Below are 16,992 nucleotides of genomic sequence, written 5' to 3'. Positions count from 1 at the left end.
CTTGCTTCAGAAGACATGTTGTGCAATCTAGGCAATATCTTTATAAATCTCCTCTGCATCCTTTCTAAAGCATCTAGCCTGAATAATCCTGTTCCCTTTTCCTGACTGCAGGTTACTGCTTCATTATTTCACAGTGTGAGTTTCCCCTGTTGGACCCATTTAGTGTAAGTTTCTGAGCAGATGGCTCAGAGTGGCACTAATGGTATCGAGTTGTAAAGTTATGCAGCACAGAATGAGACCCTTCAGTCCATTAAGTCTGTGCTGACCATCAACCACACAACTTATTGTCCTCATTATTGTCGTCTTGTGATTTCTCTGTGGGTTCTGCTTGCACCCCTTGGATATTTTAAGGGGAAAATATGCAATGATAGAATCGGGTTAGTACAGTGAAGGATTCAGACAAGAATTACCAGCCAGGTGTAGATTATAAATCATCATCTGTGATGAGCCAGTCAGATATGGATATTGTACCAACTATGCCCAGCAGTTTTTGGTGGATTGCTTCTCTTCCCATTAGTAATCTTGATTTGTTATATTTCAGCTGATTACAGTCAGCTCGACACACCGTCTCTCCAGCCTGGTCAGCATGCAGAACTTACCTTACTTGGCTGACATAAACTGGGACGCAGTCTCGGAGAAGAAGCTCACAGCAGGATTCATTCCCAACGTAAGTCCCCTGACACATAACTGTGGATCATGGAACAGTGAATTCTAGCCACCCATGTTACAGGGTTTGCAAAGGTATATTCTTAGATTAGTATTGTAAGCATGCACTGCAGCAGCTTTTAACTGGCCTCAGGTGTAAAGTTCACCTGTGAGAAAGAACAAACTTACATTTTCACAGAAGCTCTTCCCAAAATATACTGCAGCTGGTTGAATCAGTGTCACTGTTTTCCATCCCAAAAATGGCAATGAAATGCTGAAATACAGATCTATCAAAGTTCAGATCTATTGTCAGAATACAGTATAGCACAAATTCAGTCTCTGTAGATTTTCTTTTAATAGCTCCCTGCAGACAAAATAGGCCTTTTTCACACTGCTGTGTACAAGTGGGTAAACCAGGCAATTGACCTGGTTACCTACCCGGGAATCACATGCTGTGAAAAGGCTGGACTGGGCAGAGCCGATCAAAATTGACTGGGCTCTGAGACCAGGATGGGGAGTACTCTTGGACCCCGATTGAGTTCACCCACCAATCCTCTCCTGGCAGTGTGAAGCCAGAATGGCTTATCAGGTAAGCTTCGTGACGTCAGCGCCTGCGTGCATGTGTCACGTAGGCGATCTGCCTCTTCTTTTTCAGCAAGGAGCCATGACAAGAAATTAAACATGGTTCAGCATCCTGTGCTTACAATGAGCATGTAAATCCTTCACTTGCTATCGGTACCTTCTTTTCCACAGCAGCTCGTTTGTTTCTGCTGTTTAATTCAGTCTCAAGTGAGGAACAAAACCCATAAAGGTGTATTTAACTTCCCCTCATATTATGTAATGACTTCCCAGACAATGAATTCAGCACCTTCAACTCTCCCATAAATTCCAAGTTGTTTTTTAATTGTAGTGAATAAATGTTTGAAAGGGAACCTACTGGTAATTTTCCAAAAGTTAATTCCCACTAATATTAGCTTTCTTCCATCTTCTATCTGGCAAAATAAAACCCTTTACTGCCTCCAGTTTCATCTGCATCGCAGAAACCCTCACTTCAAGCACACAAGATGTGGTAACAGGAGATCTCGTACAATTAAGACAAAGGCACAAATGAAGATACCCCCCCCCCCCCAACACACCTCGTCTATTCGAATCAACTTCATTGGAATAATTCATTTGCTTGCTAAGGTGCGTTTGAATATAGATATCTCTCGTACATATAACACTGCAAGTCGTTTAATATAATTCCGTTCCTTTCACCTGAGGTTTCGACATTAACCTCAAAAAGGCACAATGAAGTTGATGTATTAAAATGAAGAATTATACCACAGATATTCATGCAGCATACCAATAATAGATACTGCAAATACACTATTCAGTTATCATCTATCAGAATCTGATACTCCCATGCGTCACAGTTAGAAGTTCATTATATCGAATGAATGCGAATAATAAAGATGTTTTCTTCATTACTATATACCCTCCAATAAACGTAGTCAGGTTTCTCCTTGTCTGCTCTTAACCTTCTGGAAATGGGACTTTGCATCTAAAATCTGCACTTCTGTTCATTGTTTCCAAATTTTGTCAATCTCATGTTTGCTACTTAATTATCCTTAACTTATTAGCTTAATTGCATTCGTTCACCGATGATAGAAATTGAGGTGATCACTTTACGTTTAGCATTCATTGAGATACAATGAATGATACCATAACTCCCGTCATCAGTCCAGCCGGAATGTAATCAGTTTCCACTAGATTTATTAAACTCATTTATACATTAAAACAATATATAAAAACACAAAAGAATTAATTTTAACTTTTTTTCATAGATACCATAATTAGTATCGGTTAACATGGGAGGTGTAAAATATTAAAAGCCCCTCTGTAATATAAGTCCCCAAAATAGGTTAAATGCATTTTTCTCAAAACCAGTTTTAATTTCGTAGGAGATTTACACCGAACTGTAAAAAAAAATCTTCAAGTTTTGCCAGATACTATCTATCTGCTACACTTATGAAAGATAATCTTTTCATTAAAGACATGGATTCAAATGATATGCTCAAGGAGAATTGGGCCACTGTTAGTTCCCTTCTTGTGATCGAGTATTTAAGTTTTAGAGGATTAAAAATGTGATCACATTTCCAATACCATCATTTTTTTTGCTGGATTCACTAGAAATTTTCAATCGGCAAAGGCAATGTGCACATATACTTATGGGTTCCGATGGGACTTCCTATGACTGTAACAAGCAACAACGTCATCACAGGTAGTGGGATTCCCCCCCCCACTCCCCTTAAAATGCCCGGTTGCCAATTTCCCAGGTAAGTAAGACTCCAGTGTGAAAGGCCCAGGAGGTGCAGCCTTCCCAGGAGCTTAACCCAGGTCCGAGGAGGGTTGCCTAGATTCGGCTGTGTGAAAAGGCCTATTGTGGTTGATATTTATTTTCCTGGACATGGGAGTTATGCAGGCCATCAGTGCCTTTCAACTGTTCCTCTGTCGCTTTCTTTTCAATAAGTACCTTTCTTCCTTTCATTCTTTTGAGGTGTGTGTGGTGGGACATTGTAATACTGGCATTGTATTGTTTGGCCCACTCCTTATACAGTAACTTCTCTCCCCTTCAGCATTCCTAATAAAGGCACTACCACGTAATTCCCTCCCTCAGTCCTGCCTTGGAATCGGGCCAACAGCGTGTAAGATATGCCTGTGTTTATAGCAATTAAAGCTTATTAATCTCAACTTCTGGGCTATCGGGTCTAATTGATAGCACTACAATTTTAATCACTGTATCTACGTCCCATGGGCAAGGGTATTCGAGCAGAGAAGTTGAACACTAACCCTAAGGATTCCAGAGGCCTCCATAAAATTCGACCAGTGGCTGCACTACCTGAACGCCTTTATGAGGTAACACGACACTCGGGAAGAAATCGATGAGAGAGACCTGCTGTTTGCACAGGTCAACCACCGCGTTTTCCAGATGATTAGAAACTGTGTGACTTACTCAGTCGCTATGAGGCTTCTGCAAAAGCAGTACCTGGCCCCGAAGAATGTAATCTATGCCAGATACCTCCTGGGCAGCCGTTGACAAGCACTTGGTGAGTATGTTGACAAATATATTTTGGCCTTCCAGGAGCTGGGGTGAGCTTGTGGCTGCACTGACATTATAGCAGCCGTCTACCTGGAGGAGCTGATCAGGGACGACTGTGTGGCCGGTCTCGGGTCTGATCATATCAGACAAAGGCTCTTGGAGAAGGACGATTGGACCCTGCAGGACGTGGTCAATCTCACCAGGGCACTAGAGATGGCCCAACAGAAAGTGGAAGCTTACTGCTCTGGCAAAGCAGCCGCCACATGGGGAGCATGGGCACCGCCATCTTGGGATGCTGGGTCCCAAACAGCAGCCACTATCGCTGAGTACCTGAAGTACTATTACTGCGGCCAGACAAAGCACCCACGGAAAAACTGTCCTGCCAGACGCGCAACCTGCTCCAGCTGCAGAAGAAAAGGACTCTACACAAGGGAATGTAGGTCTAGAACTTTTCCTTGCAGTGCCGTGTGCAAGCAGCAGACATCACCATCTTGGACGACATTATTTCCAGCTCCACTTCCAGTCGTGGAGAACAGCACGAGGGAACCCAGGCACAATGGCCGGGGTTGACGTCACTTCCAGCAGTGACCATATGTGAACCATGGGGGCAGCCAACTTTGGGGCGACATCTTGGAGGTCGCCAACGCACACATACTGTAGCAGCGAGTCAGACAATGAACTGATATTGACATCCATTCTTCTGGTCCAGAGCAGCCCACATCAATTAGCAAGATCCACCATGGACATTGAGATAATGGCTTCATTAAAAACTGCTTGTTTGACACAGGAGGCACTGAAAGCTTTATACACCCAGGCACTCTACAGCACTGCTCCCTCACCATGACTGCAGTCCAGTGTAAAATCTCGTTGGCCTCCAAGTCCATTCAACCAAAATCCAAGGGAGCTGCACAGTAAATTTAACCGTAGGTGGCACCAAGTACAAGAATTTTAAATCGCTCATTATGCCACAAATCTGCATCGGTCATACTGGATCTGAACTTCCAGTGCCAATTTAAAAGTGTTCTGATTGAATATGACGGCCCCCACCCCTCCCTTATGGTCCATAATAACCCTCTAGGACCCACTGCTCCACAACCCCCCCACCCCACATTTGAAAAACTCACTCCTGACTATAGGCCTCTGGCAACTAAGAGCAGGTGATTCAGTCCCAGGGACAGCCTTTGTCAAGACTGAGGTTAAATGATCCCTGGTTGAGGGCATCATAGAACCCAGCACCAGCCCTTGGAGAGCGCAGCTAGTGGTGGTAAAGAATGGAGAGAAGCACAGGATGGTCATAAACCACAGCCAGACCATCAACTGGTTCACCCTCTTGGATGCCTACCCCCTCCCCCACATAGCCAACATGATGAATGAGATTGCCTAATACCAGATCCTCTCCATCATTGATCTTAAGTTGGCTTATCACCAGCTCCTGATCTGCCCAGAGGACAACCCATACACAATGTTCGAGGCGGGCGGCCGCCTGTACCATTTCCTCAGGGTCCCCTTTGGAGTCATGAATGGAGTTTTGGTTTTCCAGAGAGAGATGGACCAAATGGTGGACGACCACCAATTGAAAGCTACACTTCCCTACCTGGACAACGCAACCATCTGTGGCCATGACCTGCAGGATCACGATGATAACCTGCAAAAATTCTTCCAGATGGCTAAAGCTCTAAATCTCACGTATAACCAAAAGAAATGCATGTTCTGCACTTCGTATCTGGCTATACTAGGGTGCATTGTGGAGAATGGAGTCATTGGACCCAGCCCTGATGCACGCCTAGATGAATCCATCCCATTTCTGGTGGAGAGCTATGCATGCAACTTTGCCCTAGCTGCCATGCTGAACCAGGTGGGCAGGCCAGGGGTATTTTTATCCCACATCTTCCAGGGCCCCAACCTCCGGTTCTCAACCATTGAGAAGGCCATAATTGAAGCTGTGCACCTCTGGAAGCATTATCTAGCTGGCAAACCGTTCACCCTGCTGACTGACCAACGTGCAGTCACATTCACATTTAAAACAAACAGCGGGGAAAAATTAAGAACGACAAGATCCTGAGGTGGAGAATTGAACCATCCACCTACAACTATGAGATCTTGTACTAGCCCTGGAAGCTCAATGAGCCTCCTGATGCCCTGTCTCAAGGTACATGCACCAACTTTCAAGCCAATCACCTCCAAGCCCTTTACAACAGCCTCTGCCACCCCAGGGTCACCAGGATCTATCAGTTTGTGAGAGCCCACAACCTTCAATGCTTGTTTGAGGACATCAGGGAGCTGATCCACAGCTGCCCGGTCTGCATGGAGTGCAAGCTGTAGGACAAAGCTCACCTGACCAAGGCCACCCACCTCTTCATGTGTATAAGCATGAACTTCAAGGGCCCCCTCCCTTCCATGAACCAGAATGTGTATTTTCTCAACATTGTTGACGAATACTCTTAGTTCCCGTTTGCCATCCCCTGCCCAGATATGACTACAGCCACTGTTATTAAGTCCCTGCATAACCTTTTCACGGTTTTCAGTTACCCGAGTTACATCCACAGTGACCAGGGGTCCTTATGAGCGAGGAGTTGTGCCGATACCTGCTGGCTTAGCCACGAGCAGGATCACCAGCTATAAACCCTGAGGGAATAGCCAAGTGGAAAGAGAGTACGGCACTATTTGGAGGGCAGTCCTCCTGGCCCTCAAGTCAAAAGGGCTGCCCATCTCCCAGTGGCAAGAGGACCTACCATAGGCGCTCCAAGCCTCCAGGTCCCTCCTCTGTACAGCGACAAATGAGATCCTGCATGAAAGATTATTCTCCTTCCCCAGGAGGTCGACGTAAGGAACAATGCTACTGGTCTGACTGATGACCCCAGGGACTATGCTACTCCAGAGATAAACAAGAACCCACAAAGCAGACTCCCTGGTTGAGAAGGTCCACCTCCTCCATGCAAACCCCCAGTATGCCTACGTGCAGTACCAGAATGGGCAGAGAGATGCTGTCTCTGTCCGGGACCTGGCGCATGCAGGAACCCTCACAACTAAGGCACTCGATGGTCCCCACCCTTACTCACGGTCGACCAACCATCACCCCCCTTCCCCCACGACTACCAGGGACGCGGTTAGGTATCCGACCCCACCATTGGCATCAGTTGCACCGCCCACAGCTACACTACTGCTGGCACTAAAATTGTCATTTTGATGGACAAAATCACTGGACAGGCTGAACCTGTAAATAGACTATGAATGGACTCTGGCACTTCCCCCCACTGGACTTTGTTTCAAAAGAAAGGGTGAATGTAGAGGAACACTGTAATACATCCATTGTACTGTTTGGCCCACCCCTAATACTGTAACTCCTCCCCCTCAGGATTCCTAATAAAGGCAGTACTGCCCAATCCCCTCCCTCAATACTGCCTTGGAATCAGGCCAATGGCATGTAAGATATGATTGTAAGTTTATAAAGCAATTCAAGCCTATTAATCTGGACTTCTGGTCTATCGGATCTAATTGACAGTGCTACAGCGTGGCAATGAATTTGCCTGTGATCAGAAGAGTCTCCTAAATTAGATCAGTGAACGTGAATGGTAATGCTCGTATCTTTTCTTCTCATTTGTTGAAATAGTTGTAACACTCCACCCTGATCCTAACATAACGCAAAGCAAGGACTTATTTTTGTGAGTTTAGCCATCAGTGACGTGAGTCAGGGAAACAGTGATGTGCCAGCTTTAGTTGTAACAGCATGAGTCACAGATATTCCTGCCTCACTTGTAATATGTGTATAGTCAAGTATCCTGCTCCTGTTAACCTTATGAGGTTTAAGGCATGTAAAGGGGCAGACCATACTCATCATTTTAAATACAAGGTGAAGTGCTGTGGCTGCCTGACTTTCTCCTTTGCTCCAATGTCCATGTCTGGAAATTTTGATCATCTCTTGCAGAGGTCCCTGAGTCCCATTTCCACACCAAACACCACCACAAGGCAGACAAAGCTGAAAACACATGCATGAAACACAAAACATACACAAATTTTATTTCAGGGCAAATTTTATTTCAGGGCAAAAGTTATTAAGCAACAAATGAATAACGATTGAAAAGCAAATTATTAATAGTGTGTAGACTGAGTGTGAAATTGACCAAGGCAGTATTGGATATTGTGCTCAATATAATGTCATTTTCAAGGTAGTGACATGGTTAGCATAGCGGTTAGTGCAATGCTATTACAGCACCACCAACACAGGTTCAAATCAACTGCTGTCTAAAAAGAGTCCCTGTGTCTACATGGGTTCCCTCCGGGTGCTCTGGTTTCCTCCCACATTCCAAAGATGTATGGGATTAGATGGTTAATTGGCCACATGGGTGTATTTGAGTGGCACAGCCTCATGGGACATAACAAACTGTTATTACACTGTGCATCTAAATTAAAATTAATATTTGTGAAATGGGAAAAAACTGGTAACTGGTGTAAAGGGATAGTTGAAAGGCTTCACTGTGAAATATAGGACATTAGCATACCAGCATCATACAGGACCACCAAATGGTAGAGAAAAATCAAGAGACAATGTGAGTGCGGGCTACACACACACACACACACACACAAAATAACTATACATATAAAACTGTAAGGCCAGCACTGCTGGTTGTGTAGACCCAAAGGGAGCGGAGACACAGCACTCTCCGCGGAGTCCTACCATTCGGTCTTACTACCTCTGTAGAGGGTTTAAATGGCCTGTTAAAGGAGCCAACAGTATTTTATTTTAAAATCCTATGACCAAGGTGGTGGTGTCTATATTTGGCAGCAGCTTCAAGGGGTAGCAGGCTACAGGGGAGCACTGGACTGGCTCAGGAAACCAGTAATGGGGAAAACACCCCCTGCTGAGTAGATGAAGAAGAGATGAACCTAAGGAACATGGTGGACCAGCGAGGGGCTCAGCGGCTGAAGGACACATGCAGGGGGTGACCTCTGAGTGACTTGAGGTCAAAGGACTCACACCAAGCTGTGGGCTGCTGGAGACGAGGTCAAAGGACTCATACCAGGCTGTGGGCTGCTGGAGGCTGGTTCATGGGAACCAGGTATCAGAACCAGGATTTTAAAAAATGCTATGGGCAAGGAGGGCTCCCTAGGGGCTGAAGGCTTCCTCATTGTGATGGAGGTTCGGATCTGGGCTTGGGTTGCCAATGGTTTATACTGGAGGCTTCAGAGGCTGTGGGAGCCCTGGAGGCGAATCCACGGAAACTCAGTGACTCTCTTTCTCTGACTGTAATGGGTGGCGGGCAATGTTAATGGCAAAACTTTGTCTGCCTTATGGCAAACTAAAGGCAATGTCATGTAATATCGCATGACAATAAATGGTACAGTATCTGATCTACTGTGTATGTGTATGTATATATGTAAATGTGTAAAAGCATTTTTCAACATTAAAGCAAATGCAAATAGTTAAAACATGATGCAATTATTCAAACTCATCATCCTGACCTGGATCCTGATTCAAAATCGTTCAAGGAAGAGGGCTTGAATTTGGGAGCAGATTACCCAGCATTCATGCTGGATGAATGTTGTTCCATGGTTAGGTTTAGCAGTGGGGCACAAGCAGGAAGTCACCATTGGAGGCCACTCAACAGAATCAGGACTTCTGCATTTGAAAGGAAGTGTTTCGGCAACACATACGTTAGGAGAGGGGGAAAGTTAGCTGACACGATGGATGGAGAAGCAGCAGTGTCGGGAAGGGTGGCATACTTGATGCAGAGATGAATGCCAATCTTCATGTCCATGCCAAGACTGTGAATGGTCACTTCCTGTCAACCAGAAGGCATGTTCTCAATGATTTTGCATATTTGCTTTAGTCAGGAATGGTAGAAGGCTCAACACGAGCATGGAGCAATTGGACTTCATTTCCATTGTAATTCTGTGCATTATCATTATTCTTTGATCAGTTACCTGTGAATTTCCCACCAAAAATCCATGCATATAATGGTTAGCACAACGCTCTGACTGCCCCAGTGACCCTGGTTTGAATCTGCCGCTGTCTGTCTGTACCTTTTCCTCATGACCACAAGGATTTCCTCCTGGTGCACTAGTTTCCTCCCACCCTCCAAAAATGAATGGTGTTGATAGCTAGTGGGCTGTAATGGGGTGCCAAGGTTTTCAACAGCTGGAATAGGCTTCAACTGTGCTGTATTGTTAAATTTAAATGATTTTTTTTTAAGTCACATGTTTACAGCAGAGGTCAAAACCAGGCACATGACTTTCTCAGCCATTGTACCACTATTGATCTGTTTATTTCTCTGTCTGCAGAAAGGACAACTAAATTGTGACCCAACATTTGAACTTGAAGAAATGATTCTCGAGTCGAAACCCCTTCACAAGAAGAAAAAGCGCCTGGCGAAAAAATTGAAGGAAAACAGAAAAGACAACTTATCCCTGGTCAGTAAAACCATATTTAGTCCTGCAGACCGAGTCTCTGCTTGGCAAGGATGAGAGTTGTGGGTTAAAGCCTGTATTTCCCTTTCTTCTGATTAATTTCTGACAATCTGTCATGACCTGTGAGAGTTACATCAGGTGTGGTGGTATCATGGTTAAGTATTGGACAGGCAGCCACTGAATTCTGGATCATTGATCCAGAGCTTAAACCCCACCATGACAACATAGAAACGTGAGCCCTTCAGCCCATGATGTTGTGCTGACCTATATAAACCATCAATCTAACCAGATCACCCAATCTGGCCTAAATGTGACTTCAGACATCCCTAATGGGGTTGTTTATTAATTGCCTCCTCCATCCAGGAACACTTAGTGGTGGACAATGAGTTATTGCATTGCCTGCGACAGCCACTAGAAATAAATTAAATTCCCTGCTGTTGTGTGTAGATGCTTCAGTCGGTAATGGTCTCTACAAAGCAAAGTGTACCAGACATCTATGTGAGAGACCAGATACGTTGGCAAAACATTTGTAAAAGCTGATGGTAATCTGGATTTTATTTTAAACCAAGAGACAGAGGACAAAGTCAGGGAATTTATGTTAATGCTCTGCGAATTGCTGTTATGTTCAAAACACGAGTATTTTGATCATTTCTGATCACCATGATCCTGGAGATGTGAGAAGAAAGGTGTTGAAGATTAGAACCTTGCAAAATTGTGCTCTTTTGAGCATAAATAGTTGAGAAAAAAATTAAAGGGATATATTTCAAATAATTGCGTATTGGACAGTGTGAGCAGAAAAGCTCACCCCTTTGCAGAAGCATTGTTGTAGAGCCCTGCGGTACGGAAAGCCCTCTCCCTAACCTGCCCATGCCAGTCAAGCTCATCTCATTTGCCTACGTTCAGCACATTTCCTCCTCAACCTTTCCTATCCATGAACTTGTCCAAATCTAGTTCACCTGCCTCTACTACTTCCTCTGGCACTTCGTTTCATGCACCCACCTCCCTCTGTGTGAAGATCTTTCCCCGCTCACCTTAAATCTATGCCCTCTGGTTGTAGATTCCCCAGCTTGAGGGAAAAGACTGTGACTATTTATGATTTTATTAACCTCTATAGGCACCCTCTCAGCTTCATGTGCTCCAGGGAGAAAGGTCCCAGCCTTTCCAGCTTCACGCCTTCCAGTTCTTCATCCTAAGCATAGATTTAAAATGACTGGCAAAAAATGTTAGGGAGCTGGTGAAAATCTTTTTTTGGAATTAATAGTCACAATCTGGACTTCACAAACTGAAGAAAATTCATGGAAGCAAATTTAATCATTACTTTCAAATGAAATTGAAAGAAATGGGAGAAAAAATTATGATGCAGGGTTGGCAAAGGGGACTGATAGCAGTTCTCCTGAAGAGTGCTGGCATGGGCTCAAAGAGCCACAGTGACCTCCTTCCATTCCATGAAGGTTCTGCCATCTGTGGAACCTTGGGGTGGGTGGAATGGGAAGGGGGAGAGGAGGGAAAATGCTCATCCAGAAGTTTTATTGTCTGCTCGTCAGAGACCTCTGGATCACACACTATTTTTAACTTTATTTTTTACAGCACGGTAGAAGCCGAATCCAGCCATTTAAACCTGAGCCGCCAAATTACACCCAAATGAACCTACGACCCTGTACATTTTGAAGGGTGGGAAGAAATAAGAACAGCTGGGGAAAAAAAAACACACGGAGAATGTGTAAACCGCTTACAGATAGCACCTGATTCGAACCCATGTCGCTGGCACTGTAATAGCATTGTGCTAATCGTGGCTCCCAATAAACTACCTTTATTTATGTAAGGAGGCTGCTGGTTGACTGTTGCTAGCAGTTCAAAACAGGGCAGTTGGTTGAAGAAGGGGGTTCATTCAGTGGAATCAAATCTTATTGACAGCAGGACTAGGTATCATCATTCATCAGAGCCAGAGAGTAAAAACAGATAACAGGGACAGAGAGAGAGGGTCAAAGAACACGACAGAAAATCATGTGTTAAACAATTATCTTCAGATACTAAGCAGCAATTTTAATTATCAAACTATATGTTTATAATTAAAATATTAAATCATAGTAGAGTTTCATTCATTCTGTGCACATTTGTGTAGTTCTTTGTAATTGCAAACAAATAACTCCTAATTAAAATTAAATGCCAGTTGTCAGCATTGGGTAAATAATAATGGGTTTCTTGTCATTCACTTAAGTACAACGTAGAGATGCGCCAAAATTCTTACTTGCTGCAGCCAAATGTGTACTTTTATGAGAAAATAGCAGAACTTTCCAATAGCACACGTTAAATTAATCCAGCGTGAAAGAGAGTGATAGATAATAAATATTCACAGTTGCAGTTAATGCAGACAAGTGTTTTTGTGGTGCCAGAGTAATTTATGATGAGGGTAGTATGGGGAGGTACAAGAATAAATAACTGTTCTCAAAACTGGTTCTGGAGGACTTAGGCTTCTTCACTTTCTCCCCAAAGGTAGCAGTGAGAAGAGGTTGTGACCAGAGTGATTTAAGATTCAAGATTCCTTTATTGTCGTGCAATAGTACAGAACGTGTAATATTATACAAAACTGCCTTCTGACTGCTGTAAGGCAGATAAAGAATTGCAATTAATGTCGCCTGGTGCCCCTTACAATAAGAGAAAAAGAAAATCAAAAGAGTTCCTTCAGAGTCACTGAGTATCCATGGATTTGCCTCCAGCAACTTCTGCAACTTGTTCGATCTATCAGCAACCTGAACTCCAGATCCAGATCAAGAAATCTTCAGGGCCCGAGGACCTACAGGAGCTCTTCTTGCCTTCATCACCCTCTCAGATCCTGGTTCTGATGCCTGGTTCCCATGAGCCAGTCTCCAGCAGCCTTCAGCCCATCCAGGTCCCCCGACCGCAAGTCTCCCACAGCCTGTGTGGATCCCTCAGCCCCTGAGCCCCTCGTGCTGGTGTACTGATATGGTCACTGTCCTGTGCCACCATGCTTCTGGCCCCAACATCATTACTGTCACAACATTTAAGAAATAATCTTATCTATGTATCCATGGACAGTTACATGGATAGGATTGTTTTCTATGCTTCTCATTCTCAATATGGGGCATTTTTCCCATTTTTGGTGCCTTGAGTTGGTCCACTGCTCCCCAGAGTTTACAGCCCCTCATGGCTACACTGCCAAGAAATAGGTGTCACTATCTTGGACACAGACCCCACGATGCAGAATTTTATTACCAACACCATCAGCTCCTTTAACCAGCCATTTAAAACCTGTATGGAGCCGAATGCTTTAGGACTAGGAGGTTGAACCCTTTGAAGCAGCACAATGTCTCCAATCTATGCTATTCTGGGTCAGTGGCAGTGCTCCTGTTTTGTCCTCATTCTGCCACCATTTTGTCCTCATGGGGACCTTTATGGTTGGCTGCCTTCTTGAGGGGCACTCAAATTACCAAACCAGGCTATGATGCAACTAATCAGTATACTTCCACAATACACCTATAGAAGTTTGATAGAGTATTCAATGACATGCCAAATCTCCTCAGACTTCTTAGAAAGTAGCGATATTGGTCTGCCTTCTTCACACCATGATGTGCTGGCTCCAGAAGAGATTCTCCAATATGTGGGCTCCCAGGAACTTGAAAATACTAAATCTCTTCACCAGCATCCCATCAATTAAGAGAGGCGTGTATTCCCTCGGCTTCCACTTCCTAATATAAGTTCCTCAGTCTTGGTGACATTGAGAGCACCACCCAACCAGATTCTCAATCTCCATCCTGCACACTAACTCATCATTTCCAGTTATTTACCCAATCACTGTAATGTAATCGGTGAATTTATCGATTGTGTTGGAGCCAATCCTGGCTGTACAGCCATGAGTGCACAGGGAATAGAACAAGGGACTAAGCACATAGCCTTAGAGTTCCATGTTGATGGTCAGTGAGGAGGAGATGTGTCAATCCACACTGACTGGGGACTGCTAATGGGGAAATCAAGGATCCAGTTGCAGGGGGATGAACAGTGTGATGTAACTTGTGTGATGGAAGTGGACAGAGTTTAACCCAGTGGTTCTCAATATTTTTCTTTCCACTCACAGACCACTTTAAGGAATTCCTAAGCCATCGGTGCTCTGTGATTGGTAAGGGATTACTTAAGGTGGTCTTTGAGTGGGAGGGGAAGGTTGAGAATCACTGCTCTAGACCCAATTGTTACTAAAATATTTTGCTTGAGAAAAAATTATAATTAGCCCATTTCCTTTGGAGTTATGAAACCATGCACACAACAAGTCCATGAGGTACGATTAAAACAATAGTTTTCAAACTTTTTCTTTTCACCCACGTACTACCTTAAGCAATCCCTTACTAATCAAAGAGCACCTATGGCATAGGGAATACTTAGTGGTATGTGAATGGAAAGAAAAAGGTTGAGAACCACTGGTTTAACAGTAATATAATTTGATTGGAAAAAAAAACAAAATGTTAAAATTTAATGCATTACGTTGGTATTCAACTATTCAGAGAAATGGGGTGGATCTTCACACCAATACAGACACCCACATGATAACAATTGGGAAATAAATACTCCAAGTGCATTGTGTTTTTAAGGGTGAAAGCATGGGAATTAATGTGGAGGAAGTTGGGGAACCACTTGTGCAGAGTTCAAGATAGGTTTGTCCCACTTGGACAAGGAAAAGATGGTAGGAAAAGGGAACAGTGGCTGATGAAAGGTCAGGCAACTAGTCAAGAGGGAGAAAGAAGCATACTTTAGATATAGGAAGCAGGAAACAGAAAGGGCTCATGAGAGGTATATAGTAGCCAGGAATGAATTTAAGAAAGGATATAGGAGAACTTGAAGAGGGCATAAGAAGGCCTTGGCATGTAGGATTAAAGACAACCCCAACGTATTCTACGTGTATGTGAAGAACAGGAGGATGATGAGAATAAAGGTGAGGATGATGAGAATAAAGGTGCGGCTGATAAAGGGGGCAATATGTGCCTGGAGGCAGAAGAGGTTGGGAGGTCCTAAATGAATAACTTGTGTCAGTGTTCACAAGAGAAAAGGACTGTGATCACAGTGAGGTCAAAATTGAATAGGCCTGTGTGCTGGACAATGTGGAGATTAAAGAAATGGATGTGTTGGATCTTCTTAAAAATATTAAGATGATAAGCCCCCGAGGCCAGACGCGATATACCCCAGGCTGCTGTGGGAAGTGAGAGAAAAGATAGCTTGAACAGTTGCTATAGTCTTTGAATCCTCTTTGGTCACAGGAGAGGTGCCAGAGGATTGGAGAGTGGCAAATGTTGTCCCCTTGTTTAAAAAAGCTAATAGGGAATCCTGGGAATTATGGACCAGTGAAACTTGCGTCAGTGGTGTGCAAACTAATGGAGAGGATTCTTAAGGATAGAGTCTACTCAAGAATAGTAAGCATGGCTTTGTGAAGGGAAGGTTGTGCCTCATGAGTCTAACTGAGTTTTCTGAGAAGGTAACAAAAGAAATTGATGAAGGTAGGGTGGTAGATATGGTCTACGTGGATTTTAGCAAAACATTTGACAAAGTTCCCCACAAGAGACTCATCCAGAAAGTTATGAGGCATGGGATCAGTGGAACCTTGGCTGTGTGGATAAAAAAATTTAGCTTGTGTGAAGAAAGCAGAGAGTAGTAGTGGAAGGAAAGTATTCTGCCTAGAGGTCGGTGACTAGTGGAGAGCCGCAAGGATCTGTTCTGGGACCCCAGCTTTTTGTGATTTTTATAAATGACTTGGATTAAGAGGTGAAAGGATGGGTCAGTAAGTTTGCAAATGACACGAAGGTTGGAGAAGTTGTGGATGGAGCTGAAGATTGTCGAAGTTTACAAGAGGATATAGTCAGGATGCAGAGTTAGGCAGAAAATGGGAGATGGATTTCAATCCGGATAAGTGTGAGCATTTTGGAAGGACTAACCAGTACAGAGTTAATGATCAGTGTGGATGAACAGAGGGACCTTGGGGTCCAAATCTATACATCTCTCAAGATCACCACACAGGTTGATAGGAAGGATGTGGAAGCTATGGAGAGGGTGCAGAGGAGATTTACCAGGATGTTACCTGGATTGAGAAACAAGTCTTATGAGGCAAAGTTAACAGAGCTGGGACTTTTCTCTTTGGAGTGTAGAAGAATGAAAGGAAACTTGATAGACGTCTACAAGGTTATGAGAGGCATAGATAGGGTGGACAGCCAGCACTTGTTTCCTAGGGTAGGATCAGCAAACAGCAGAGAACATTTGTACAAAGTTAAGGGAGGAAACTTTAGGGGGAGATATCAGGGGTAACTTTTATAGACAGAGAATTGTGGGTGCCAGGGATGGTGGTGGAGGCTGAAACATTGGGAGCATTTTAGAGACACTTAGACAGACACATAGATGAAAAAAAAAATAGAGGATTACAAGATAAGGAGGGTTTAGTACTTTTTTTTAGGAAGAAATATATGGGTTGGCACAACATCAAGGGGCCAAAGGGCCTATGCTGTTCTATGTTCTAACCATCTCTGGTGATAAATAATGATGCTTTGATGAAAAATCACCTTGATCCAGAAGAAAAGGGAATATAACATGTCAAGTTCAAGTCTATGGCCGCATTATAATCATAGTGAGAATGGTTCACTTCACGAGCAAACCAGCAAGTCAACTTTGACAAGGCTTAGCAGTGCAAAGTAGAAGAACAAGAGCACATTACAGTGTTACAGTGAAAAGATTCAGTCATGCATAGCATGGACAGCATGAGAGCACTCTTGTGAGTGATATCAAGGGCACAACTCTGAAATCAGCAAATTTGCTTGAGACATTATTCATCAAAAAAAGAGGAAACTTGCTGCAGCGATCGGAGAATA

At 43.8% G+C, this 16,992-nt stretch overlaps 1 protein-coding gene across 9 annotated transcripts in view; it reads left to right on the top strand.

Moving 5' to 3' along the window:
• Nucleotides 1–16,992, top strand: part of LOC138743492 (serine/threonine-protein kinase 32B-like) — a 177,055-nt gene that overhangs the window by 131,570 nt on the left and 28,493 nt on the right. For 6 of the 9 annotated variants that reach the window (XR_011344926.1, XM_069898960.1, XM_069898961.1 and 3 more), the window contains exons 9-10: nt 542–667; nt 10,007–10,135. Coding sequence is in view for 8 of the 9 variants with exons in the window: in XM_069898960.1 (XP_069755061.1) it covers nt 542–667; nt 10,007–10,135 (255 nt within the window). In the remaining variant the exon portion in view is untranslated. Of the gene's footprint in view, nt 1–541; nt 668–10,006; nt 10,136–11,719; nt 11,955–12,625; nt 12,798–16,992 lie in introns of those variants that run through there. The other 3 variants (XM_069898963.1, XM_069898966.1, XM_069898964.1) reach the window with 3 other exon arrangements.

The sequence above is a fragment of the Narcine bancroftii genome, chromosome 9 (genome assembly GCF_036971445.1).
Source record: "Narcine bancroftii isolate sNarBan1 chromosome 9, sNarBan1.hap1, whole genome shotgun sequence".
NCBI lineage: Eukaryota > Metazoa > Chordata > Chondrichthyes > Torpediniformes > Narcinidae > Narcine > Narcine bancroftii.
The sequence above is the reverse complement of the archived record's forward strand: the minus strand, read 5'-3'. Positions and strand labels throughout refer to the sequence as shown.